The 25,198-nt window shown below is 40.6% G+C and overlaps 1 protein-coding gene across 12 annotated transcripts in view; it reads left to right on the top strand.

The window, feature by feature from the left end:
- GANC (glucosidase alpha, neutral C) overlaps positions 1-25,198 on the top strand; it is a 72,244-nt gene that overhangs the window by 39,282 nt on the left and 7,764 nt on the right. For 6 of the 12 annotated variants that reach the window (XM_064570596.1, XM_045900277.3, XM_064570594.1 and 3 more), the window contains 11 exons: positions 1,311-1,546; positions 4,622-4,748; positions 5,590-5,669; positions 7,961-8,104; positions 9,575-9,671; positions 13,766-13,867; positions 15,358-15,601; positions 16,998-17,062; positions 18,434-18,510; positions 22,895-22,969; positions 24,966-25,079. In XM_064570596.1, coding sequence (XP_064426666.1) covers positions 1,311-1,546; positions 4,622-4,748; positions 5,590-5,669; positions 7,961-8,104; positions 9,575-9,671; positions 13,766-13,867; positions 15,358-15,601; positions 16,998-17,062; positions 18,434-18,510; positions 22,895-22,969; positions 24,966-25,079 — 1,361 coding nt within the window. Of the gene's footprint in view, positions 1-1,310; positions 1,547-4,621; positions 4,749-5,589; positions 5,670-7,960; positions 8,105-9,574; positions 9,672-13,765; positions 13,868-13,966; positions 14,938-15,357; positions 15,602-16,997; positions 17,063-18,433; positions 18,511-22,894; positions 22,970-24,965; positions 25,080-25,198 lie in introns of those variants that run through there. The other 6 variants (XM_045900278.3, XM_064570595.1, XM_054513578.2 and 3 more) reach the window with 6 other exon arrangements.

Below are 25,198 nucleotides of genomic sequence, written 5' to 3'. Positions count from 1 at the left end.
TTATAATCTCCCTTCTTTTTTTTTTCTGAGCAATTTTATCTTCTAGACCTTCCATTTATGCTGTATGTCTAATTTCTTCATACTTTTTCTTAACCTCTGATTGTTCCTTGTTCCCAGTATCTTATACTAGTCTTTCATGGGTGCAATATCTTTTTTCATCTCCCCAAAGATACTAATGATAATGTTTTGATGTTTACTTTTCTTGTATTGTCCCGGTTTTCTCAGACATCCTTTTATTGTATTTCTACATGTGGGTCCTTCTCATCTTCGAGGATTTGAATAAGGTTCTGCCTGGAAGCCCTCTAGTACTGGGGTTGGAAAGTGGGGGGGGGGGGGGGAGTGGATCTTCCATCTGCTAGTGTTCTGGGAGCAGGGGTGAGCTAGACTTCAGTATCCGCCTCACAAGCACTCTGGTGAGAGCTTCCCTCACTTTGCTCAACGGTTACCATCCCTCCCCTGCCTGCCACCTTCCAAAATTTTGTTGAAATTACTCCTCTCCCATTCTCTTTGTTCTTGTGGCTTTATTCTTTATTTCTTTCCTTTACTCTGATTTTATTGGGACTTTAGGAGGGGAAGGAGATAAATGCAAGTGGTTGACCAGAAGTCCTCCATGTTATCAGTAAATGTTTTGATAATAATTTGAGTTTTTCCTGCCTTTAGTCTCCTTGCTTTTAAGTCAGTCTCAACACTGCTCCCTCACTAATTTTTCTAAAACATAAGTCTGCTAAGGTTATATCTTGCCAAACTTTTGATGACTTCCCATAAGAGAAGATTTAGCATTCCTAGCTTGAACTACAGTGCCCCTTACAAACTGACCCTCTCCAATTTCATCTTCTACTGGTCTCTCTCACAATGTAACCACCCTAGAATATTTATTTTTCCCTAAATTTATCATGTACTTCTTTGCCTCTGTGTCTTTTCTCTGCCCTGTGCCTAAGTGTTCTATCCAATCTCTCTGGTAGATTCCTCGTATTCTTCAGGGTCCAAACCAAGTGTTACTACCTCTATGAAACCTTTCAAGACCCCACACTTTACTGCAGGCAGAATTTATTAACTCCTCTGTATTCCCATAACACTAGGCTGCTACCTTTAACATAGCAGTTATACCTCAGAGCGGAGCAGTTAATTTACATGCCTGCCTCACCAGCCAAATTGTCACTTTCTTCAGGGTAAGGACTATGTTTTCTTCTCCTTGATATGCTAAGTATCAAGCTCAGTGCTTAGACTCTGTAGACATTCAGGAAATGTTTATCATGTATGTAATTATCATTGTGACGGTAGCCAGCTCAGTTGTCATCTTCCCCTTTCAGGCACACAAGCCATGCCCCCTCTCTTCTCCTTGGGGTACCATCAGTGCCGCTGGAACTATGAGGATGAGCAGGATGTAAAAGAGGTGGATGCAGGATTTGATGAACATGACATTCCTTATGATGTCATGTGGCTCGACATAGAGCATACCGAGGGCAAAAGGTACTTCACTTGGGACGAGAAAAGATTTCCAAACCCCAAAAGGATGCAAGAGCTGCTCAGAAGCAAAAATCGTAAGGTAAAATAAGCCGACCCTTCAAAACCTCTTAATTACAAAGCACTTGTTTAATTTTTAAAACTTGCCTTGGCACATTAGTGGAGGAGAGCCACCTGATAAAAAAGGGCCATGAAAATAATACCATCAAATATAATTGTAACTGTGATAATAGGAAAGCAGTGGTGGAAAGATGGTCCCACCATCCGTCCCTGCCTTAGCTGTCTAGGTCCCCACAGGATAACGGGGCCTCGCATTCAGTCCTGTTTGTTGTGGCCACACTGTAGGGATATGATGGATACCCCAAAAGCAAAATGTGGTACTGATGTCAACATCAATCTCGAGCTTGAGGACATCATGTGGACACTACAGGGTCTGAAAAGGTTAATTAGTCACATAGTGAGGCATTCTAGGGGAAGCAGGGCTGGCTCCCAGGCTGGTCTGAAGATGGCTTGAGAGATCTGGGAACGGAGACAGCTCAGCTTTTATGGTGGTTAGAGGGTCGGACTTGGGTGAGGATTCCTGTGCATTCCTGGGGCTTGTGTGGTTTGAACTTCCTGCTGGCACCCAAGGAGGAAGCATTAGGGCTTTCTTTGTCAGATGTGGCAGAAGGGTAAGGGGGGATGGAATGGCTTGAAAGCTCTTAACAGTCAATCAGAAATGGAGACAGATTCTTCATTTCCCATTCTCCTAATTTCCCAATTAATAGCTACCATTTGGCAAGTACTTACTATGGGCCAGAGAGTTTGATAGAACACATTATTCTTGCTAGTCATCACAAAATTAAAAGGTAGATCTTGTTAGCCCATTTTTCAGATGAAGAAACTGAGACTAAGAATAGTTTTGTATTGGGCGCCTGGGTGGCTCAGATGGTTAAGCGTCTGCCTTCGGCTCAGGTCATGATCCCAGGGTCCTGGGATCGAGTCCCACATCGGGCTCCCTGCTCCTTGGGAGCCTGCTTCTCCCTCTGCTTCTCTCTCTGTCTCTCATGAATAAATAAAATAAAATCTTAAAAAAAATAAAAAAAATAAAAAATAAATAAAAAAAAAGAATAGTTTTGTATTTTGCACAAAGGCATATAATAAGTAGTAGAGCAAGAATCTGAACTCTGATCTGCCTGACTCTAGAACCCATGTTCTTATAAGCAACTATTTATTGAAGCCATCAATCAGATGTTCAAAATGCTGTTCTAAAGATGAGGGAATGCAAAGATGAGCTCCTTGGGGTCTTACAGTGAGTGGGGGAAAGGCAGGTATACAACAACCACAATATTGGGCAATAATATAACAGCCAAAGAAAGGTCAGGGTCAGGAGTGGACTAGGAGAAAGAAGATTGCATCCAGCTGGACTCACGCTGGGCTTTGTGCATTTTAGATGAGCCCTGAAGGATGAGCTCTAACTAGCTGAGAAGTGGGGAGGGGGTGGAGACAGTGCAGCCAGAGGCTGAGGCAGCCAGTGGTGTTTGGAAAACAGCGCACAGGTTGGTTTGGCAAGAAAACAAGGCATGTGCAAGGTTTGAGTAGTAGGGAATCTGACCTTATCGTAGGCTGCTTTGTATACATTTGGAGACATTAAAAGTTTTTGAATAAGGGGTTAATATGCAGAATATATGAAGAACACCTACAACTCAACAACCAAAAGCAAACAACCCAATTAAAAATTGGGAAAAGGACTTGATAGACATTTCTTCAAAGAAGATATACAAATAGTCAACAAGCACATAAAAAGATGCTCAACATCACTAATCTTTGGGGAAATGCAAATCAAAATCACAATGAGATACCATTTCATACCATTAGGATGGCTACTATGAAAAACCAGAAAATAGCAAGTGAGGAGGTGGAGAAATTGGAACACCAACCATGGGAATGTAAAATGGTGCAGCCACTACAGAAAACAGTATGGCGGGTCCTTAAAAAATTAAAAATAAAATTACCATATGATCCAGGAATCCCACTTATGGGAATATACTCAAAGAAATTGAAAGCAGGTACTTGAGCAGATATGCTCATGCAGATAAGCCCATGTTCATATCCACACTATTCACAATAACTAAAAGGTAGAAGCAATCCAAGTGTCCCATCAGCAGATAATTGGGTAAATAAAATGTAATCTACACATATATACAATGGAGTATTATTCAGCCTTAAAAAGGAAGGAAATTCTGATACATGCTACAACATGGATGAAGCTTGAGGACATTATGCTAAGTGAAATAAGGTAGTCACAAAAAGGTGAATACTATATGATTTCACTAATCTGTAATACCTAGAGTAGTCAAAATCATAGAGACAGAAAGAACAATGGTGGTTGCCCGGGGCTGGGCAGAGGAGGGAATGAGGAGTTGCTTTTAATGGGTATAGAGTTTCAGTTTTACAAGATGGAAAGAGTTCTGGACATTGTACAACAGTGTGAATGTGCTTAACACTACTGAACTGTACACTTAAAATTGGTTTAGATGGTAAATTTTATATTATGTATATTTTACCACAATTAAGAGTTTTTTAAAGTTTTTGAGCAATGGTGAATTAAACTTTAGTATGTAGAATAAATTTGAATAGACCCGAGGCAGGATGATAAGGTTGTTATAACCAAATAAAGGGTTTTGTGGCTTTAGACTAGGAAATGATGGCATTAGAAAGGTAAAGAGACCTTAGAGACACAGAGCTGTGATTACAGCTCTTCTCAGACCTCCTTCCTAAATATACCTGTACCATTAATTGGGTTGGGAAGGTTTGTTTTGTTTTTTCTTTAGTGTTTGCTTTTGTCAGTATTAGCCTCTAGATGTCTCGGAGCAAGGATGACTTAATCCTTTATGTATAGCACCCAGCACGTCAGACAGAAGCTTAATAACTGCTATTTTGAGAACATGTATTGGTTGGGCAGCAATAATTATGAAAGAGCACTGGCCTGGTTTTGATACCAGTTCAATTTCCATAAGCATGAAAAGTGTTAGGGTTTTACTGACATCTTAAATATTTCAATACTAGTAGTTATTTCTGAGTAAAATTTGAACCTCCAAACTATGATGAAAGCATAAAAACGAACGTATAACTCCTGTGAAACTGATGAGCTCTTCAAACCTCTATGTCCGGACAGCTTGTGGTCATCAGTGACCCCCACATCAAGATCGATCCTAACTACTCAGTGTATGTTAAGGCCAAAGAACAGGGCTTCTTTGTGAGGAATCGTGAAGGAGGAGACTTTGAAGGAGTATGCTGGCCTGGTAAGATAGCACTTTATACACTTATTAATTCACTTGTTTAGTCCCAGTTAATGAAGGTTGCATGGCCATCACCCTCATTTCTGCAAAGATGTCCCTTGCTATAGTGTAAGCACCTTTAAGAAAGAGATGGTATTACCTTCTTTTGTATCTTTCATAACACCTGGTACAGAGTGCTTTGTATACATTTATCAGTCAATGAATGAATAAAAAATGAGCAAGCACTCCATTTCTCTAGGCAAATAAAAATAAAAAGCCAAGAAAAAGTGTTCACAGTCTCTCCCTGTGAATCTTCTATGCCTTGTTAGCTCATAGTTTTGATTTCCCAGACTTTTCATGAGTGACCTCAGCTGCCTCCAGCAACTCTGGATTCTTCATTTCAGAAATTATTAGTTTAAAGCCATGGTAGAAACCCGAGGACAAAGGGGAATCACCACTCTATCATATCCTGGCACTCTGTCACAAATCCACATACTGAAGAGACACCCTACACATTCCTTTTCCCCCTTACACCACTCATGAACATTTCTCTGTTCTCTTTAAGGACAGAAGGGTCATTCCAGGATATTTGCCATGCTTACTTGGGCTATCTTGGGCCATCAGTGAGGGACAGGCTCCATCTGAATGCTTGTTCATTGGCCTTCCCCTGGGCCTCTCAGGTTGGAAGGTCTACTGATTATCACTGGAGTCCAGCATTGCCTTCCTTCATGTCTTGCGTGACCGTGCCTCCACCTCAGCTACCTTATGTCTAAGGTGCCCAGTGATCAGCCAGCTTTTACATCTTTACCGCACATCCTACCATGAATACCACTGTTTCTCACAGTCTACTCTTCTGCCTCTACAGGTCTCTCCTCTTACCTGGATTTCACCAATCCCAAGGTCAGAGAATGGTATTCAGGTCTTTTCACTTTCTCTGCTTATCAGGTTTGTTTTTATTCTTTTGCTCTTTCCTAGTTACTTGGAAGGATGAAAGAAGGAAAAACGTGATAGAATAGAACTACTCCTCTGCTTCATTGAGTAGCTCTTGATAAATACTACTTGGCTGAAAATGCAAGGATAGCAACCACATTACAGACTTTAATGGTGCCATATATATTATCAAAGGCACAAAAGCTGTGATTTCTACCTCAATCATAATAGACTCTGTGACATATCAAAGTACTTAATAATAGAGATTTATATTCTCAAATTACTCCATAAACTTTACATAAAATAATATTCTATAGCTTAAAGATGATGATAGTGACATATATGAGAATATCTTGCAAAGTATAATGTGACATTAAAAATAAGGTATAGGGGTGCCTGGGTAGCTCAGTCAGTTAAGTGTCTGCCTTCGGCTGGGGTCATAATCTCAGAGTCCTGAGATCGAGCCCCACATCGGGCTCCCTGCTCAGTGGAGAGCCTGATTCTCCCTCTCCCTCTCCCTCTGCCTCTGCCCCTCCACCTGCTTTTGCTCTCTCTCTCTAATAAAAAAATAAAATCTTAAAAAAAAATAAAAGATGTAATAAAACTTGAAATTTAAAAAAGTAAGTGAAATAATAAATAATCCTTAAAATATTATAAGAATCCCAGAGAGAACCAGAAAGGCCACTTGTAGAGAACTGTTTTCAACCAATTAGGAGGATGATAATGATGCCTCATATAAATTGAATCCTTTGCTGTGTGCCAAGCACTGTGCTAAGCAGTTTCTGGGCATTTTACCATTTCATCTTCACAAAAACCTCTGAAGTTGGAACTATAATTAATTCTAATCCCACAGATGAGGAAACTGATGTATGGACAAGTTTAAAACCCTGCTCAGTTCACCCATGTTACTAAGTGCTGGACCTAAGATTTGATCTCAGTCTGTTTGTCTCTCACGCCCAAGTCTTAACCACTAAACTCTAGTTTCTGAGCATCATATATTAGGACACAGAAAACAACTTAGAGGAGGGATAAATACCATTCGGGTGAAATCTGGCCATGTTCATTCATTTCCCTACCGTCTATGGCTGTTTTCACACTGTATCAGAGTTGAGTTACTGAAAAAGAGGCCTTATGGTCAGCAGTTGGAAATATTATCCAGCCCTTTCTAGAAAACATTTGCCAACCCCTGACTTGGAGAGTGCTACAGGAGGACAGTCAAGGTAGTTAAATATTTGGAAACCATATAGCCTTGTTCATAAAGTATACATGTTTAGGAATAGTTGCAGGTAGAGCCAAAAGAATATATTTAAGTCTCCCCTAGGCATCTGAACGACTGGCATGTGGGTGAGGCAGCAGATGTATTCTGTGGTATCCCAAAAGACAAGCCAGACCCACTGAGAGGATGTTACAAGGGGCAGGACTTTTAGAAAGTAATGGAATGAGCTTCCTGTGGGACTCCCTGTCATTGTAGCTACTGAGTCAAATGCTGAGAGACCAGGGATTCTATAAAAGGGATTTCAATACAGTGTTAACTAGATGACTCAGCAGCCCCTTCCCACTCTCAATTGAACAATTCCTGTGTAGAATACAAAATCTAGACCATGCTAACAAACAGGTATACTGGCTGCCAAGTCTTTCAAAGTAGGGACGGCTGGGTGGCTCAGTCCATTAAGCATCTGCCTTCAGCTCAGGTCATGATCTCAGGGTCCTGGGATCCAGCCCCGCATTGGGCTCCTTGCTCAGCAGGGAGCCTGCTTCTCCCTCTCCCTGCTGCTCCCCCTGCGTGTGCACTCTCTCTCTCTCTCTGACAAGTAAAAATAAAAATCTTTAATAAAAAAGTCTTCAGAGTATTAGAGGGAAGGCAGAATCTTATTGTGGAAAGCTTTAATTGCCCTTAGTTAAGAGTTGTAGCAGATGATGGTTGTTATAGAATCTAACTGTGAACATTCACAACCTTTCCTGTATGGCGGTTCTCCAGAGTAGGTCTTGGAGTGGACTTGCTGGGCAGTGTATATTTCACGGACAATACCACACAGCATTCTTTCATTCATCGACAAATACTTATTGGGAACCTTCTGTAGTTCAGCTACTGTTTTAGGTGTTTGGGATTTATCAGTGAATAAAATGGACAAAATTCCCTGCCCTGTGGACCTTTTATTATAGCATTGGAACAGAAGACAGAACATAGATAATAAACATAGTAATAATACATTAAATGGATTATGAAAGAAGAATAGGATGGCTATCATATTAACATCATCACTATAGGAGTATTATCACGACCAAAGAAGAAATTTACTTCCTAGGGATCTACTGACATCCTCTACATATGGAACGACATGAATGAGCCCTCTGTCTTTAGAGGGCCAGAGCTAACCATGCAGAAGAATGCCATTCATCATGGCAATTGGGAGCACAGGGAACTGCACAACATCTATGGTTTTTATCAGGTAAGACATCCATAAAGAAGCCACTTGGACTCATGTGCCCTGCCTTTTGGGTTGAAAGTCATTTGTAATAGCCATACTATATTGTTCATTTCTCTCTGTGTGACTTTTCTAACAACTGCAATGGATCTTACAGGTTGTAGCCAACATAGGACTTACTATTTCTTTGCACCTTTTCTTTCTCTAATGAACTTGAATTACAGATATTATGAGATTAATGGTAACATAGAAACATCTTCCTTGACAGGAGTCATTAATAAATGGCATTGAATACCTCAAAACTTTTTTTGGAGTAGGCAATGTATAAATACATAAACAAAAGCAATTAAAACAAATTTTTTGAAATTTCACAAACAGGGGCACCTGGGTGGCTCAGTTGGTTAAGTGTCTGCCTTTGCCTCAGGTCATGATCCCAGGGTCCTGGGATTGAGCCCTGTGTCAGGCTCCCTGCTCAGCAGGAAGTCTGCTTCTCTCTCTCCTCCTGCCCTTCCCCCAGCTCGTGCTCTCTCACTCTCAAAATCTTTGTAAAAAATGAAATTTCACGGGACGCCTGGGTGGCTCAGTTGGTTAAGCGACTGCCTTCATTAACTACTTAGCCTTCTCGAAAAATGAAGGGGGGCAAATCAGAGGGGGAGATGAACCATGAGAGACGATGGACTCTGAGAAACAAACTGAGGGTTTTAGAGGGGAAGGGAGTGGGGGGATGGGTTAGCCCAGTAAGAGGTATTAAGGAGGGCACGTATTGAATGGAGCACTGGGTGTTATACACAAACAATGAATCATGGAACACTACATCAAAAACTAATGATGTAATGAATGGTGACTAACATAATAAAATAAACTACTTAGCCTTCTCATTAGAAGATGGTAGAATTGTCTTCCATTTGCCAGTCACATCCAAAACATTTGTCAGTCATTTGCCCTAATTGATATCCATGGTTCTTTGTTATTTTCATCCTGTAACTGTGTTCCTAAGGCCCTCCCACCAACTGGTATATTTTCCAGTGGGAGTTGCTGCCTACATAAACACATACTATCTGAACTGTGCTTTACTTCCTTGAAAGCCTCTTGCTATAACTGCAAACTACTTTAGAGAATTTTCTTATGTAGGCCAGAGCCAGTCACTTAACCTCTCTGAATCTCAATTTTTTTCATCAGTGAAAACGGTCAATCTCAGAGGTTGTTCGATAGATTTTAAGAGAAAATCTTATAAAATGCTTAGCAATAGTAAGCATTGAATATGCTAGCTTATTTACTATCTTCATTTCTCTTTTAATCAAAGAAAATTTTCCACTCTGGATAGGGGAATTTAGTTTCATTACATCATGAAAATTATTTGGTGGATTTTCATATTTTCCATTTTATATTCCCACCTACTGTTGACTTTTTGCATGTTCAGTAGCTTATTAGGGATGTCTGCACAATGTCCTAATCTAATCATCCCTTTGAAATTTTTCTCCTTTATCTTTGTAGCAAATGGCTACCGCAGAAGGACTGATACAACGATCTAAGGGAAAGGAGAGACCCTTTGTTCTTACACGTTCTTTCTTTGCTGGATCACAAAAGTATGGTAAGGAATAGCTCATATGATCAGACTTAAAAACGTAAGTTAGCAACCTGCCTTTTTTTTTTTTTAACCATTTATGGCATATGTTGCTACTGTTTTGAGGCCTTCCTTTTCAGTGGCAATTGGGAAGGCCTTCGATTGTAGCAAGTGATGTGCCCTGAAGTATGCCTTTTGTCCTGTGAGACAGAGTACATCAATTTTAATAAAGTTTAGTTACTTGTTTCCCATTGAAGAAATGGACACTTAGTTGCTGGGAGAATATCTCAGTTTGTTTGCTGGGATGGTCATCTCTGATTCTGTCTGTTTGATTTATCTAAACCAGGGGAAAATGTCTTCTTAGACATTCCTTCAACCACCTGTTTCACTTAGCAATATGGCTTAAAATAGGCCTGGCTGTTGCTTGTGGTCAGGGTCATCTATAACTGGATTCAGTTTACTAGCTAACGCAGATCTAATTCAACTTAACCATCTTCCAGCAGGAAGGCTCTTTTAAGTGCTCTGGCCTTGCATAAATAACTGGGAGCTTAGGTCCTAGTTTGAAGAATCCAGTCTTTCCTGTATCATAGACATTATTAGGCTTCTTCTTCCAGCCCTGAAAACCAGCCCCTGTGGCACCCTGGAAAAGGCCAAAATATTGTTATCTCAGGCAAAGATTCATGTGCAGAGATGCTCACCACAGCATTACTTCCTTAAACAAAAAAAGAAATAAAATCCAAATAAAGGAATATTTATAAAAACATGATGATATATCCATATGACAGACTATTATAAGACTATTTAAAATAGTAGCCTTAATTGCATGAGCAAATGTTTGTGACATCATGATAAATGGGGAAAAAAAGCAGAATGCTTAAATGTTTTTGTAGTATATTATCATGATTTTTTTTTTTTTTTAAATATAGATGGCAATCGAAATCAGTAAGTTTAGTACCTGGGTGATTATGAATGATTTTTAAATGTTTTTCTTTTTACCTATCTCTATTCTCCATATTCTACAAGGGTCATTTTTAATCACTAAAAAAAGTCAAGTGTTTTTAATGAAAACACTTTTAAGTAGTTTAAAAATGATGATAAAAGATGTGCATACTAAGTAATCTCTGATCCCTTAAATATCGGCCTACTGCCTAACCTTCAGTGCTCTGTGTGGAACTATTGGCCTGCCACAAAGTGTACCAAGTGACTTATTGCAGAGAACACTTCTGTGTCAAGTCTTACACTTAGACCAGTAGCCAAAGAGCGCTTCTGACTGAACAACCATATGAGACATGAAAAGATGTGCATGCTTTTACAAGAACTTTCTTTCTTGATGAGAATGCCGCCATGTTGATTTCAAAACCATTTTATCTCATTTGAAGTCAAGGCAAAATTATTAGAGTACCTTTTAAAAACAAAACAAAACAAAACAAAACAAAAAAACAGTCCCTTGAAAAGATTTTTCTTTGCGGGCCATACAACAGCCAAAAATTTCTATGGAAGATTAATACAAAAATAGCTACCAAAGCTATTTTGGTAGAAGATAGACAAAAATGCTTCCAGACTAATCTAGATTTAGTAAGATTTTTTTCTTTTGTGGATCTCTTTAGTGGTATATAATCTATCTTCACAAATTCTTATCTACTATACAGTGATCAAGAGCAGTGGCTTTAGAATCAGACTGCCTGAGCTCAGTCCTGCCTCTACCACATAATAACTGTTACTCAGGGTATACTATAATAATCACTGTTTGCCATATTTCTGTCATCTGTAAAATGAAGTTAAATAGTGTTTACCTGGTAGGGTTGTGATGATTAAGTGGGCTACTACAAGCAAAGTAGAATCACCTGGCTCAGTAAGGACTTGAAAAATGTTAACTATTGTTCTTGCTACTATTATTATGTCTCCTTTATGTAGTCTGTACCACTCCTCTTAAATTATAGAGGGTTTTTTTTTTTTTTTGAGGGAGTGGAGGAATAGGCATATAAATCAATGGAACAGAATTAAGAATCCAGAAAGAGTCCAACACACATACGATCAATTAATTAGGAAGAGAGTTACCAAGGCAATTCAGTGCAGAAAGGAGTTTTTCAATAAATGGTGTCAGAACCCTGAGTATGGAATGGGGGGAGGGGGAGAGGAAAGAACCTTACCTCTCACTACACAAAAAGTAATTCAAAATGGAATATAGACCTAAACTATAAAAGCTAAAATCAAAAACTTCTAAAAGGAAACATAAATCTTTGTGACTTTGAGATAGACAAGATTTCTTGGAGAGAACACAAAAAGCATGAACCATAAAAGGAAAAAAAGTGCTAACTTGGACTTCATCAAAATTAAAAACCTCTACCCTTTCAAAGATAATAAGAAAATGAAAGTCAAGCTTCAGGTTGAGAGAAAATATCTTCAATATACATATATATGTCAAAGGACTTGTACCCAAGATATATAAAGAACTTTTACAGTTGAATAATAAAGACATCTACTTTTAAAATTAAGCAAAAGATTTGAATAGACACTTTACAAAAGAAGACATGAGTGATCAATAAATACATGAAATGATGCTCAACATCATTAGTCCGTAGGGAAATACAAATTAAAACCACAGAGAGACACTACTACACATCCATTACAGTAGCTAGAATTAAAAAGACTGACACTACCAAGTATTGCCAAGAATGTAGAGTGACTGAAATTGTCATACGTACTGATACTGTAAAAGCAGTATAGCCACTATGCCAAACAGTTTGGAGTTTTCTTTAAAAAAAAAAATTTATTTGAGAGAGAGCACAAGTGGGGGGTGGGGAGGGGGGCCTGTGGGCAGAGGGGGAGAGAGAATCTTAAGCAGACTCCACATTGAGCTCGGAGCCCGACGTGGGGTTTGATCTCATGACCCTGAGATCACCATCTGAGCCGAAACCAAGTTGGTTGCTTATCTGACTGCACCACCCAGGCGCCCCCAGTTTGGAATTTTTTTAAGTGTTCAACATACACTGAACACAGACCCAGCAGTTCCGCTCCCAGGTAGTTACCCAAGAGAAATGAAAAACATATGTCATGCAAAGATTTGTACAGAAATGTTTATAGCATCTGCCTTCATAATAGCCAAAACTTGGAAAGAATTCAGATGTCCCTCAGTAGGTGAGTGGATAAACAACTTGTGATCGATCCATACTATGGAATACTATTCATCAAATAAAAAGGAATAAGCTACAACATCATGCTGAGTGAAAAAAGCTAGAACACAAAATAGTATGTTTTATGTTATGTTTATATGAAATTCTAGAAAAGACTTTAAGGAATCAGATCAATGGTTGGGTAAAGTGGAGGGTTATTCACTACAAAGAAGCCGCTTCATGCAGAATCCTATGAATGTTCTGAATCTAAATTGATTTTTTAAACTAAATATTCATATGAAGAGGATTCATTTAAAAAGAATTTTAGTCTGAGCAACATCAGCAAAGCATAAAGCCATTATTTCTGGGGGAAAAAAAGCCCATGTGATCTTTTACAGTTATGGAAATGGTTCTATACCCTGCTTGTGGTGACAGTTACAGGTTTCAAAACTCATCAAACTCTTCACTTAAAATAGGTACATTTATTATATGTAAATTATATTTCAGTAAAGTTGATTTTTTTAATGTTTCTCCTAAAATCAGGCTTGAGTTATACTTCAAAAATAAGTGCCATTTCAGAACATTTTCACAAAAGGTTTTGTGGATTTTAAGAACTTTCTCACATTAGAAGATTAATATATTTTTTTAATTGCTGAAACCAGAATTCGTATATTTTTTAAAAATATTTTATTTATTTATTTATCTGAGAGAGAGAGAGAGAGCCCATGAGAGGGGGGAGGGTCAGAGGGAGAAGCAGACTCCCTGCTGAGCGGGGAGCCCGATGAGGAACTCAATCCAGGGACTCCAGGATCATGACCTGAGCTGAAGGCAGTCGCTTAACCAACTGAGCCACCCAGGCGCCCCAGAATTCGTATATTTTAAGGTCAGAAAGAAATGCTTTCCTTTGCATTAACTTGTCTGTTCCAAATAAAGAATCTATGAAATCAAGTGCATGGGCTGATTTGTGATTTTTTTTTTTTTTTAATAACTTGTTACCGGTGATCCAAGGTGCTGTGTGGACGGGCGACAACACAGCAGAATGGAGCTACCTGAAAATTTCTATCCCTATGTTACTCACCCTCAGCATTACTGGGATCTCTTTTTGCGGAGGTAAGATGATATCCGCAGGCTTGAAGTGAGAGAAAATAAAAAGCGAGGGTGTTTTTCCGTCAAGCCTGGTCATAAATGCCTTCTCATTTGCGGTTTCAGGCAGGGATAACTGCGGGAACAAGAAAATGAGGAAAGTGAAAGGACGCTTCCAAGCAGTTTGTGTGTCTGAAATGCGGACTTGAAATAAAGTCATCAGAGAGCCCGAGTGCTTCTTTCCCTCTTTCTCTGATTCCTCCTTAGATGCACTTGAGAACTGAGTTTCTCTTCCTGAAACATACCTTTTCTTCTTCAAAGTGAGAAAAATGAAGAGTACAAAGAATTTAGCAAATCAGAAATCAGCCTTACAGATAAGCTTTTTACTCAGGAGGTTTAAAATTCTATGACATATTTTAACTTAAAAAAAAGATACGCTCTTGGGAAAGATAAATTTAGTTAAAATATGATTTCCTGATGGGCTGCCTTCCCTAAATCCTAGTAATTCTCTGCAGATGAGAAATCCCAATATGGAGGCTGCTCAGCATGACTAGTTCCAGCTGTTCCTTGTTTTCGGTAGGAATAGAAGCAAGTTAATGTCAAAAAAACCCAGCAAGTTAATGTCACTTTTTGATAGATGTGTTTCTTATGGCATTGGTCCACGTACAAGGAATATGTATCCTGCTTACGGACTAAGCATGAAATTACATCTAAAGCTCTAATTCTGATTGTTTTTCTTTAGTTCTACAATTTTTATCTTGCTTGAGCTGCTGCTTTCGAAAAGAAATAAAGGGGCGCCTGGGTGGCTCAGTCCGTTAAGCATCTGCCTTCGGCTCGGGTCACAGTCCTGGGATCCTGGGATGGAGTCCCACCTCCAGCTCTCTGCTCAGCAGGGAGCCTGCTTCTCCCTCTCCCTCTGCCTACCGCTCCCCCTACTTGTGCTCTGTCAAGTAAATAAAATCTTAAAAAAAAAAAAGAAAAAATCAATTGTCAACCCCCACCACATGGCTAAACACAGACTTAATGAATCAGGTCAACATTTTGCAATTTCTGGGTTTGGGAACATACAGAAATGTTGATCTTGTAGTAAAACCTTTTTTTTTTTAAAGACTATTTATTTGACAGACACAGCGAGAGAGGGAACACAAGCAGGGGGAGTGGGAGAGGGAGAAGCAGGCTTCCCGCCCAGCGGGGAGCCCGATGTGGGGCTCGATCCCAGGACACCGGGACCATGGCCTGAGCCGAAGGCAGACGCTTAACAGACTGAGCCACCCAGGCGCCCCAAAACCTTGGACCTTGTGATAAGAAAAAGAGGACTCAAAGAGAATGCTGTCAGATCCCCAAACAGGCTGAGTTTTGAAATACGTGCTCCCTAATTTCCGGCCGCAGTGTTGTCCTGGCACTTTGAGCGCACACACAGCCCGCCTGTCCTGGCCGTCTTCAAGCCCTTATCCTACGTGGGTGCAACATGCGTTAGAAGCCCGGTTTCCTCACTCGGCCTCTGTCTGTCTGATCAGCTGATGTAGGCGGCTTCGTGGGGAATCCAGAGGCGGAGCTGCTAGTGCGATGGTACCAGGCTGGGGCCCACCAGCCCTTCTTCCGGGGCCACGCTGCCATGAGCACCAAGCGGCGGGAACCCTGGCTCTTTGGGGAGGAACACACCCGGCTCATCCGAGAAGCCATCCGGCAGCGGTACACCCTCCTGCCCTACTGGTATTCTCTGTTCTACCGCGCGCATGTGGCTGCTCAGCCCGTCATGAGGTAAACAGGCTTCCCCGGTTGCGGGCCCCAGCAGCCAATCTACAGCAGAAAACCCCGGCCATTGGGGAAGGGAGTAATTACACAGTGATTTCAAGAGAAAAGCCATGTGTTTTTAGTCAAATGTCCTTCAGATTACTGAGCACCAGCTGTGAGCAGGGTCAAGGAGTTGAGGTCACAGAAAAACCGGACCCCCTGCTATTTTGTGATTCAAGTGTTAATACTTGATAGGAGACAGATTTTTTAAAGAAAAAGAAAGTTACTGTAACTGAATTCGCTACTTAATCCACAAGAATCCTCTCATGAACAATTTATTCCGCCAGTCTTAGGCTGTATCTTACCTTAGAGCTAAACCATTCCAAGTTTGAGGCGAACATTTTTCCCATAGTATAAATTATATTCTGATTCTATTTTAGAGGCAGGATGTGGAAAACCAACTTTCTAGGTCAGAGAATGATACAAAGACACATAATACACCGAGGCTTCCAGATCAGCTGATCCTAAACCTGGCTCAGATAAGAATCACCTGGGGAGCTTTTTAAAACTCTAGATTCCAAGGCCACACCCCCAGACCTACTAGGAATCTCCTTGGGTAGGTGTCAGGATCTAGATTTGTTATAAATTTCCCTGGTGATTCTAGACATCAGCCAGATTGAGACTGCTGCTTTGTTACTATTCAGTGGGAAAGTGATATATTTTTACAGAGGCTAGTGAATAAACTAAAAATAAGTTTCTCTTACTTAAAAATATCCTTTACTCATGAGGTTGAAAAAAAATCAGAACCATTAAGTTGATATCCAGCTGCACAGATAATGAAGATTTTATTATCTTCATAAACCCAAATGCCTCCTAGATAGTTGTGTAAAACAATAATAAAAAAAGCAAAAACCACACAACAGTTTCTCAACCCTCCAAAAATGTTGCCTGCTTGAAAACAAGTAAAAACAATTCTTTTCATTTAAATAGATAATGATTAAGGATGCATGCATGAAAGGCAGTGACAGCATGAAAACATGGCACAGATTTTATATCATTATAAAATAATGGTTTTACAAACATTTAATTTGTTCCATACTGAATGTGTTAGGCATTTGGACTTGTGCAGAGCTCTGATTCTGCCTTCAGAGTAGTATTTAGTACTCAACAATCAGAAGGAAAAATTGTAGGTACCAGAATTCTCAATCTGTCATTGGAACATTTCATCAAGTAGATAGCTCTTTAACATTAGAAAAAGATACTAATCCTACCAATTGCTTATAAAATCTTAAATCATGAAAAGAATCTTGGCTCTTTGGCTTTTCCAGTTTCCTTTGAATAGTTATAAAATTGAAAATGAAAGTGATTTAATAGTAATAAAACATCTAATGATGTTGAAATAAGAATTTTTTTCTTTTCCCAGACCTCTGTGGATAGAGTTCCCAGAGGAACTAGACACTTTTGGTGTGGAAGATGAATACATGCTGGGTGAGCATTTCTTGATTAATTATCATTATGATAAATACTGTAATTATGTTTTTGTTATATTTCCTAATGTAAGAGCACTAAAAATCAATCCCTAATCTCAGGAAAACCAAAAAAAAAAAATTCTGTCATTAAGATTTTTAGTGTATTAGTGGACTGATAACTCTCTTCTGTGGTCAGGTAGCACTTCTCATATTGTTAACTTCACAAACCCATTCTATTTGTGGATGCAATTTGAGATTCTTGTTCTGGATTCACTCCTGGACCTAATGATACCCCTGTAGGGAATGGAAGTAGAAAACAGTAGACCAGATGGTTACAGTAAAGATTGAGAGAGCTTACTTCATGGGCAAAACAGAGTTATTGGTGGTGGTGATGGTGGTGGCCTCTTCTTTAACAAGGGTTGACCACCAAATCCAGGATATGGAGGTTTATCATCTTGGGAATAGGACTCAAGAAACCAAGCTCAACAGAGAGTTGCCCAAAAGGTGCATCCTATTTCTAAAAAGCAGAAATCCTAAAATGTAAAAAGCCTAGTGCTACCTCTCCACTCATTCTTAGGTCTCAGTTTAAATAGCTACTCCCTTGGAGAACATTTCCCTGACCAGAATTGCTTCTAATAGCTAATTACACCCAACTATAGTCAAAGTCAGTCCCTCTTATTACATAACTTTCATTCCATTTTGTGCTTTTGCCTCTAATTAAATTATAATATCTGTCTATACTGACTGCAAACTCCATGAGGACAGGGACACTGTCTTATTTGCCACTGTATCTCCAGAGCCTAGCATAATACCTGGCACTCAGCCGGAACTCAGTAAATATTTGTACAATTTTAAAGAGTAAATTCTTAAATGGATGAAATTTACATACATGCGGAGCCACAGTCAAAACAAAATTAATAATCCAGATGGCCTTTAAGAGAATTACAGCCTTCCTAATGATAACTGCCCGTGGATATACTCCTATCCATGCTGATCACGCTTCTGGATAACAGTTGTAGGCTCACTGTTCTCAAAATCACTAACAGCAGGCAATGACGCACCTGGAGAAACGCGACGGCTCTTTCAGACTCCCGGCACTAGCGGCGATGTGCAAATGAGACTGATAGACCGTGTCAGGGTCCCTCCCTATTATCCCAATATGCCGTAAGTGGACGAATGATAAGTAAGAATACAGTCACTGGTTTGAGCACCAGACCTCTTTCTAATAATGCGTCTCTCTGATGAATCATTGGTTCAACTAACCAAGGTCTCTACTTTCACCAAGTTCATGGTTGAGTGGTCTCCAAAACCACAGAAGCACTGAAAGGAGAAGGATGTTTTCAGACCTCTTGGAATGATAATTCAACTTTATTTCTTCTCTGTTTTTCAGGAAGTGCTTTATTGGTTCATCCAGTCACAGAACCAAAAGCCAGCACAGTTGATGTGTTTCTGCCAGGATCAAATGAGGTAAGAATATATGACAAACAGCCATGTATCTTGCCTGTCTCCTATCTCCTCCCTTCATTCTGATGAATTAGCCCCTGTTAGGAAATAGATTTCTGCATCATGCAGTTGTGAAGACAGCCCAAATGCCTGTAACAGCTGAAGATTCTTGTAGGTCACAACCTCAATGGAAGAGTGGGGAGAAATTGATGAATAGGGAGAACACCAAGGAAGGTCAGCATGGTTCTTTACCTTCACACTTGGACTTGTGTAAGTGACTCCTTGTAAACACAGGAAGAAATTTTTAGTCTGCTAAGAGGTATCAGTTCGCTGGGGGGAAGCATAAGTAAAAAAGACTTTGCTCTTTGTTTCTGGCTCTATCTAAATTCTAAGTTTTTGGTACCAAAACCCGGTCTCCAGACACTCACCAAAGTGGGTAAAAAGTAACAGTGGTGACTTTCCTTTATGCTCCTCTGGCCTCCCAGCTCTTTTGTTGGTTATTGTCATTGATTATTATCACAGTATAAAATATCATCCTGCACTGCTGGAACCCAGGGCATTGAACCCAGGCAGGGCCCAGGGAAGAGGTAGGATTAGCCCCTGGGCTGCAGAGCAGAGGGCCATGGAGAAGAACAGCAACAGCCTCCAGGGACAGACCAAGGATATATGCAGAGGGGCCAGGAGAAGAGGCAGGGCAGAAACTTGGGGCACCAGACCAGGAAAAGAGGGTATGGAATGGGGAGCAAGGAGGAGACAGATCCTGGAGAGAGTCCTTGAGCACTGGAGCATCATCAGAGGCTTCTGCAGGCAGGGGGAGGAGGCATGAAGGTTACCAAACTGATGTGAGACCTCCATGTCAAGATATTCCTGGACTGACTCTGGAAAACAGTATGGAGGCTCCTCAAAAAGTTAAAAATAGAACTACCCTGTGACCCACCTACTGCACTGTTAGGTATTTATCCAAAGGATACAAACATAGTGATTTGAAGGGGCACATGCACCCCAATGTTTATAGTAGCAATGTCCGTGATAGCCACACTATGGAAAGAGCCCAGGTGTCCATTGACAGATGAATGGCTAAAGAAGACATGGTATATATATACAATGGAATATTACTCAGCCATCAAAAAATTGAAATCTTGACATTTTCAATGACGTGGATGGAACTATAGTGTATTATGCTAAGCGAAATAAGTCAATCAGAGAAAGACAAATAGCAAATGATTTCACTCGTATGTGGAATTTAAGAAATAAAACAGAAGGGCGCCTGGGTGGCTCAGTTGGTTAAGTGACTGCCTTCAGCTCAGGTCATGATCCTGGAGTCCCGGGATCGAGTCCCGCATTGGGCTCCCTGCTCGGCAGGGAGTCTGCTTCTCCCTCTGACCCTCCCCCCTCTCATGTGCTCTCTCTCATTCTCTCTCTCTCAAATAAATAAATAAATAAAATCTTTAAAAAAAAAAAAAAAGAAAGAAAACAGAAGAACATACGGGATGGGGCAAAAAGGGAGAGGGAAGCTAACCATGGGAGACTTAACTACAGAGAACAAACTGAGGGGTCATGGAGGGACATGGGTGGGGGATGGGCTAGATGGAGGATGGGCTTTAAGGAGGGCACTTGCTGTGATGAGCACTGGCTGTTGTATGTAAGTGGTAAATGACTAAATTCTACCGCTGAAACCAATATTACACTATACGTTAACTAAAGTTCAAATTTAAAAATATGTATCTCTCTATTCCTGGACTGTCTAGGCAGGTGGTGAGGCCACTGAGCCCGCCACGCTCGCTGCTTGGGACTGTCCAGTGCCTGCGTGGCAATACCGTGAAACACCGCTGCCAGTGGTCTCTGTCCACCCAGCTTTGTGTGTTTGCTTGGGCTAGTTTCCTGAGGCCACTGTCACAACTTACCACAACCCTGGTGGCTTAAAACAACACAGAAGAGGCTTGAAGCCCCAAACCAGGGTGTCGGCAGGCTTGGCTCCTTCTAGCAGTCCTGAGGGAGCGTCTCTTCCATGGCTCTGTCCTGGCTTCTGGCGGCCGCCCGCCGTCCTTGTGGTTCCTGGCTCTGCAGCCACGTCACGTCACTCCAATCTACGCCTCCGTCTTCACGCGCCTTCTCTGTGCGTCTGTGTCTCCTCTTCTGTTGCTCTTATGGGTGATGTGATGACATTTAGGACCCACCCGGATAATCCCAGATAATCTTCTAATCTCAAGATCCTTAATTTAATCAAATTTGTTACCATAGAAAGTGATATTCACTCCTTCCCAGTATTAGGAAGTGCATATAACTTTCTGAGGGGCCACTTCAGCCCACTACGCTTGTCTTTATTGATAAGACAGTACCCAGGCTTTTCTCCAGAATGTTCATCAATTATGTTCTTTCCTCTTGGTTTCTCCAGTAATTTGTAGTTCTGAAGATGAGGGCTCTTTATAAAGGTTCCCCCACCAAGTAAAAACCTGAGAAAAAGGTTAAATACAACAACAGATAAATAAATTGTCCTGCCAAGCACTTCACTGAGAGTTTCTCAAGTCGATTTTAACAAAGCAGTAGGCTCCCATTAAGAGGAACTAGCTCCCCTTCTGACGTAGCCACAGATTAATTTTTTAATTAATTTTTAATTAATAAAAACATTTTATTAATGACCTATCATCATTGCAAGCACACTGCAATGACTGTGTAACATATTCCTTCAACGCTATTTCCCTGAGTGTTCTGTGATTGTTTCTCTCACTACATCTTCAAAACCCTAGGTAGATGAGCCAAGCCATTTCTTGCCAGATTTTTACCTCACCAGTTAGCTAGTCCCACATCACACTGTGCAAGGGGGCTACCTACAGTTCCTCGTTGTCACTCTTCCCCATATTTCTAGATGGCCCATTCCCTCTATTTGAAGTCTTTGCTCGAATAGCTTTTTCTCAGTGAGGCCTTCTCTGACCACCTAGTAAGATTACAGACCACTCCCACTGCCCCGGTACTGTCCAGCCCCCCTCATCCTTCATTTTTCCCACAGAACCCGACACCTTTAACATTCTAGATATTTTACTGATATGTTTTGTTGATGATCTTTCTCTCCCATTAGAATGTTAGCTTCTTAAGGGCAGTGATTTTCCTCTATTATGTTCACTCTCTATCCCCAGCATCTAGAAGGGTACCTGACAGGTAGTAGGCCTTCAGTAAGTACTTGCTGAGGAGCTTGGTGACTGAGCACTAGGTCTGATCTACATAGTACTTTATACCAGTTTTACTCTTCCAAGGCTGGGGACCTTTGTGTATAACACCAGAGTACATACCCTATACATATACCTCTTACTCTAATTAGTTCTGGAAATGGGAGACAGGTAATCCCAAAATCTTATGTAAGTCCATTTTTTTGTTTTGTTTTATTTTTTACCTTTCACTCCCACTACTCTATCTGAAGCTACTGGAATTTGTCAAAGAAAGCTAAGACAATATCTCCCATAAACACAGACACAGAAATCTTTGACAAAACATTAGCAAATTGGATCCAGCCAAAGATAATACATAGAGACAAGGTGGGGTTGATCCTGTTGAATTGAGAGTTCACTGGAGCTGACGATGGTCAGGCCACAGCCCTCTCACCTTCACCGTGGGACAGGGCAGCTCTAGAAAGCATGTGGTAATCCCAGGAGGTGACCTTGTGAAATAGACTGTGGCTGCCAGAAATCATACTGGGCTAAAAAAGAGAAAAAGAGGTTTTTGTTTCCATGCTGCTGCTGCTGGTGGTGATGTCTTAAGGATTTGTCCTATCAGATTACTCTGTAGGACCTTCTTGGTACTTCAGCAACTAAACCGCCTTGACCAGGATCCCAGATAAGAATTTGAACCTTGTCCCTGAATTGTACTCTGCTAAAAAATGATACTATAGTAGCGATCCAAGTTTCCATTTGTCTTTCTCCTGGGTCTGTGTCCTTCTCTGACACTTCCCTTTTCTCCTGCCTCATTTGTAATTTATTTGCTCACAATGTGCTTTTCTTCTTTGGTACTGCTTTTTCTTTCTTCCATCATCTTTTTTACTATAAACACATTAAGTTTATAAGACAACCAGACTATAAAATCCACGAGGGCAGGAACTCTGTCTTTCTGTTCACCCATGCGTGCCTAGCAGTGCTGGGCATGTGGTAGGTTGTTGGGTAAATAACTTGGATGGATGGATGGACAAATGAATGGCCTTTTAGTGAACTTAATCCATCACAGTACTAGGTTAGTCCTTTTGGGGTCTTCTTAAAAACATATGTTCTTGCTAACTTCTACTTAAGATTTTTTTTTTAATTATACTTATTTTAGCATTCCAGTTATTTGAAATCCAGATAAATGAATGCTTTACTGAATAATGAGATTGTGAGCAGACTTGCTCATATACTCTTTTTCATTAGGGTCTGTTCCTTTCCAGGTCTGGTATGACTATAAAACATTTGCTCATTGGGCAGGGGCACGTACTGTGAAGATCCCGGTAGCCTTAGACACCGTAAGTCATTTTCAGGCTGTTATTTTTACCTGTTGTGTTATATCCGTCTGCTTGGGCTGCCACCATAAAATACCACAGACAGGGTGGCTTAACCAACAGAAGTTTATTTTCTCACAGTTCTAGATGTCCCAGATGAAGGTGCCAACAATTCACTTCCTAGTGAGGACTCTCTTCCTGACATGTAGGCAGCCACCTTCTGGCTGTGTCCTCACGTGGCAGAGGGAGAGAGTGAGCTCTCTTAATGTCTCTTCTTATAGACACTAATCCTATCAGTTAAGGCCCCACTTTCTGACCTCATTTATCCTTAATTACCTCTTTCAAGGCCCTATCTCCAAATACAGTCACATTGGTGGTTGGGGCTTCAACATATGAATTTGGGGGGGACACATTCAGTCCATACCATATGCCTACATAGAAAGAACCAAGGGCATTAGTGTTCTAATTAAAAACATTTAATTGTACACCTTAAATGGGTGAGTTGTATGGCATGTGAATTATACCAATAAAGCCGTGAAAACGTGAGATGAAAGTATCCACGTATAGCCTGATTTCACAGTATGAAGCGTCAAGGACAAACAGCTCTTCCCATATATTTCCATTTGTACGCCTAAGAAAAATAGTAACTCTGAAAACGGAGTAAAAATGGCGGTCACCACACACACCATACAGAATGTCCTCCTACAGGACCGAGTCACAAAACATGAGTTTTCAGTTGTAACCCTGGCCCTCTAGGCCCAAGGGAAGGCTGTCAGTTACGATGGTAGAGTCAAGGGGGCCCATCCAGACTGAACTTGTGAAGGGAAGTTTGCTCTTGCCGCTAAATCACAACCACTACTGCAGACCCTAAGTAGTGTTAGGATTCATACAGATATATTGACGTTATTTTTTAAAGCTGTTATCAGTAGTATGAACTCCATAATGAAACGATTTCAGATGTCAACTTTCAGATCTGAAAGATCCTTAACATTCATCTACTCCAATCCCTCGTGCTTACAGGTGAAGAAACTGAGTTCAGAGAAGTTAAATTACTTGTCCGGGGCTGTGGCTAGATTGTGGCAGAACTGAGATAAGACCCCAGGTCAGCTGCACTCCCACTTCAGAGCCCATTCTTTACTAACTTACTACCTCGGTCTTTGGGGAAAAAAGAAAAGAAGAAGTGATTGGTTGATGAGGGGGAGATAAATGTGCTTTACTTCTTGCTGCCAACTGTGAGTCAGAGGGTGGACATCTTAACTACTCCACCGTCACTCCCAACTTCACTTATATTCTTGTACTTTTTTCCCTCTTGTACTCAGAGCGAAGTACAAGCCCCCGTATGATCCAAAGAGCTTCCTTACAGAGGATTGTATGGGGACGCAGGAAATTTCCTGGGCTTTCCTTGCTGGGAATGCCATTCCAGAACCATAGCTATGGGCCATGCTTATAAACCTGCGGTTAGAGTCACTTCAGGTGTCTTTGGTGGCCTCTACAACAGAAGTTTCACAAATTTACTCTCAGAATTGAGTCCATCACCCTGGTGATTCAGGGAAGCAGGGAGCAGGAAGAGTGTAGACTCTAGTAAGGACAGAGTCATCTCCCTGAAACCAAGAAACCATAATATTTTTTATGCACACATACATACATGTGGGCCTACTTACACAGGTACAAAAACTCACTCCTTAGCAGGGCCCTAGAAATAAACACGTGTATTATTTGGCAAGAAAATTAAAAATACAAAATAGGAACTACTGATAGGATAGGCAGAAGAGATAACAAATTGATGAAGGGTGAGAAGTTTCCCTGATAATTAAAAAATGGACCACTTTTTAGTCTTGGAACTCTTTTCCTTTTAATGCCATGGCTTCCATATTTTCCATCTGTGTGTTCACAAATTTCTTTCACCTTTGAGTCTATACTTGTAAAGAATGGGAGTCTTGTATAATGAAATATTTTTAGATTCTGCATTGAAATTGCTTTCTACGAATACTCCTTCCCTGAGCATATTGTTCTGTTACAGATACCGGTATTTCAGCGAGGTGGAAGTATAGTACCAATAAAGACGACTATAGGAAAATCCACAGGCTACATGACTGATTCCCCATATGGACTCCAGGTGGCTCTAAGCACTAAGGTATTTGGAAAATGTTACCTTTACACATCTCATTCGTTACTACTTTATCTCTTTACAGGAGTAGTGGCCTTTTGAGTATGTGACACTATGTAAAAATGATAAGCCCCAGTGATGGGATG

Source organism: Mirounga angustirostris, unplaced genomic scaffold (assembly GCF_029215605.1).
Source record: "Mirounga angustirostris isolate CCGP_5_RB_7025 unplaced genomic scaffold, mMirAng1.0.hap1 SCAF_9, whole genome shotgun sequence".
NCBI classification, from domain to species: Eukaryota; Metazoa; Chordata; class Mammalia; order Carnivora; family Phocidae; genus Mirounga; species Mirounga angustirostris.
This window is presented reverse-complemented; position numbering and strand designations above follow the sequence as displayed.